Source organism: Penaeus vannamei, chromosome 19, assembly GCF_042767895.1.
Source record: "Penaeus vannamei isolate JL-2024 chromosome 19, ASM4276789v1, whole genome shotgun sequence".
Lineage (NCBI taxonomy): Eukaryota > Metazoa > Arthropoda > Malacostraca > Decapoda > Penaeidae > Penaeus > Penaeus vannamei.
Window position 1 is genome coordinate 4582434 of NC_091567.1, and position 2500 is coordinate 4584933.

The 2500-nt window shown below is 45.0% G+C and overlaps 1 protein-coding gene across 4 annotated transcripts in view; it reads right to left on the bottom strand.

The window, feature by feature from the left end:
• The window catches only part of Nf1 (neurofibromin 1), a gene marked incomplete at its 3' end in the record, with an annotated part of 107999 nt that overhangs the window by 86185 nt on the left and 19314 nt on the right, over positions 1 to 2500 (bottom strand). For 2 of the 4 annotated variants that reach the window (XM_070133798.1, XM_070133795.1), the window contains 1 exon segment: positions 2094 to 2237. In XM_070133798.1, the coding sequence (XP_069989899.1) occupies positions 2094 to 2237 (144 nt within the window). 4 annotated transcript variants of the gene reach the window in all.

A 2500-nucleotide genomic window follows, 5' to 3' on the forward strand; every position in this document is an offset into this window, starting at 1 on the left:
CAGAGAAGAGGAAATTGAGAAGGAAGAAAGGAGCAGGAGAGAGAGAGAGAGGAAGAAAGGAAAGAGAGAGAGGAAGAAGAAAGGAGAGAAGAAAGAAGCTGAGGAAGGAAGAGTAGTGAGAGAGAAAAGAGAAGAGGAAGAGAGACAGAGAATGAGAAGAGGAAGAAGAAGAAGAAGGAAGAATGAAAGAGAAGGAGAGAAGAGAAGAGAAGAGAGGAAAGTGAGGAAGAGGAAGAGGAGAGAGGGAAGTGAGAGGAAGGGAGGGAGGGAGAGGGATGTGAGAGAGAGAGGCGGAGAAGAGGGAGAGAGAGAGAGAAGAAGAAGATGAAGAGGGAGAGAGAGGAGAGAGGGGAGGAGAGAGAGAGAGAGATGGGAGGAGAAGAAAATGAAGGAGAGAGAGAGAGAGAGAGAGAGGAGGAGAAGAAGAAGAAGAGAGAGAGAGGAGAGGAGGAGAGAGAAAGAAGGAGGAGAGGAGAAGAAAGAGAGAAGAAAGAAAGAGGAAAGAGAGAGAGAGAGAGAGAGAGAGAGGAAGGAAAGGAAAAAGAAGACATGAAGATGAAGAGATGAAAGAATAGATAGATAGAGAGAGAGAAGAAGAAGAAGAAGAAGAAGAAGAAGAGAGAGAAGAAAGAAAGAGAGAAAGAAAGAAAGAGAGAGAAGAAGAAGAAGGAAGGGAGGAGGAGAGAGAGAAAGGGAAGAGGAGGAGGGAAAGGGAGAGAGAGAGGAGACGAGAGAAGGGAAGGGGAGAAGAGGAAGAGAGGAAGGAGGAGGAGAAGAAGGAAGAGGAAGGAGAGAGAGGAAGAGAGAGGAAGAGGAGGAAGGAGAGAAGAGAACCGAGGAGAGAGAGAGAACAGAGAGAGAGGGAGGGAGGAAGGAAAGGAAGAAGAGGAGAGAGGAGGAGAGAGAGAAGAGAAGAATGAAAGATAGAGAGAGAGATGAAGACAGAGAGATAGATGAATGAGAGAGAGAGAGAGAGAGAGAGAGAAGAAGAGAAGAAGAAGAAGAAAGAAGAGAGGAAGAGAGAGAGAAGGAAGGAAGAGGAGAGAGAGAGAGAGAAGAGAGAGGAGAAGAAGGAAGGGAGAGAGAGAGAGAGAGAAGAGAGAGGAGAGAGGGAAGAGAGAGAGAGAGAGAGAGAGAGGAAAGGAGGAGGAGGAGAGGAAGGAGGGAGGGAGAGAAGGAAGAGGAGGAAGAAGGAAAGAGAGAGGAGGAGGAGAGAGAGAGAGAGGAAGGAGGAGGAGAAGAAGGAGGGAGAGAGGAAAGAGGGAGAGAGAGGAAGGAGAGAGAAGAGGAAGAAGAAAGTGGGAAGAGAGAGAAGAGGGCGAGAGAAAGGGAAGAGGAGGGAGGGAGGAAGAGGAAGGAGAAGGAAGAAGAAGACGAAGAAGAAGAGGAAGAAGAAGAAGAAAGAAGAAGAAGAAGAAAGAAAGAAGAGGAAGAGGGTGGTCAGGTGAGAGGGGAGGGAGGGAGAGAGGAGGATGAGAGGAGAGAGAGAAGGAGGAAGGGAGGGATGGAGGGAGAGAGAAGGAAGAGGAGGATGGAGGCAGGGAGAGAGAGAGAGTAGAGAGAGAGTGAGAGAGAAAGAGAGAGAGAGAGAGGGAAGAAGAGGAGGGAGGAGGGAGGAGGAGGAGGAGGGAGAGAGAGAGAGAGAGAGAGAAGAAGAAGAAGAAAGAGAGAGAAGAAGAAGAAGAAGAAGAAAGAAAGAAGAGAAGAAGAAAGAAAGAAAGAGGAAGGGGAGAAAGAGAGGGAGGAAAGAGAGAGGTTGGGAAATAAGAGATATAGGGAAGAAAGGGAGGGAAGAGAGGGAGGAAAGAAAGTGAGGAAAAGAGGAAGCAATGAAGAAAGGGAAGGATGAGAGGCAGAGGAAGGAAAGCATTAGAGGGGGGAAAGGAAGAGAGAAAGACATGGATAGAGGCATAGAGAGAAAAAAGAGGACAAATTCCAGAGAACGGTATCTAAGTCACTCCACTGGAACAAAAACAAGGCCAGAGACTGCAAAGTGGAAGGTTGGAATCTGCTATCAGGAATGCTCTTTAAAAGCAAAACTAATGTTAAAAAGAACAATAAACATTGGTTTGGATACTTGCATAGACACCTACCATCTCATTGACTTTCTGTAAGATCTTGTAAAGGCCAGAGATGACTAGGGAAAACTTGTATCTGCTGATCTGTATGAGACATTCCTTGTTCTGTTCCACATTGAACCGTGAGTGTTGGGTCTGGGGGCCTGTCCGACATGGCAACTGAAACAAAGAGGACTGCTATTAGGAACACGTCTCTTGCCGAGTCTAAATCTACATGAAGGATACACACACACACAAAAAAAAAATGTAATGGCAATCAATATACAATAAACTTCCCATCACTACAAAAGTTTTGTATGCTCTTTATATCAAATAAATGTTCATCTATCTATCTATCTATCTATCTATCTATCTATCTATCTATCTATCTATCTATCTATCTATCTATCTATATATATATATATATATATATATATATATAT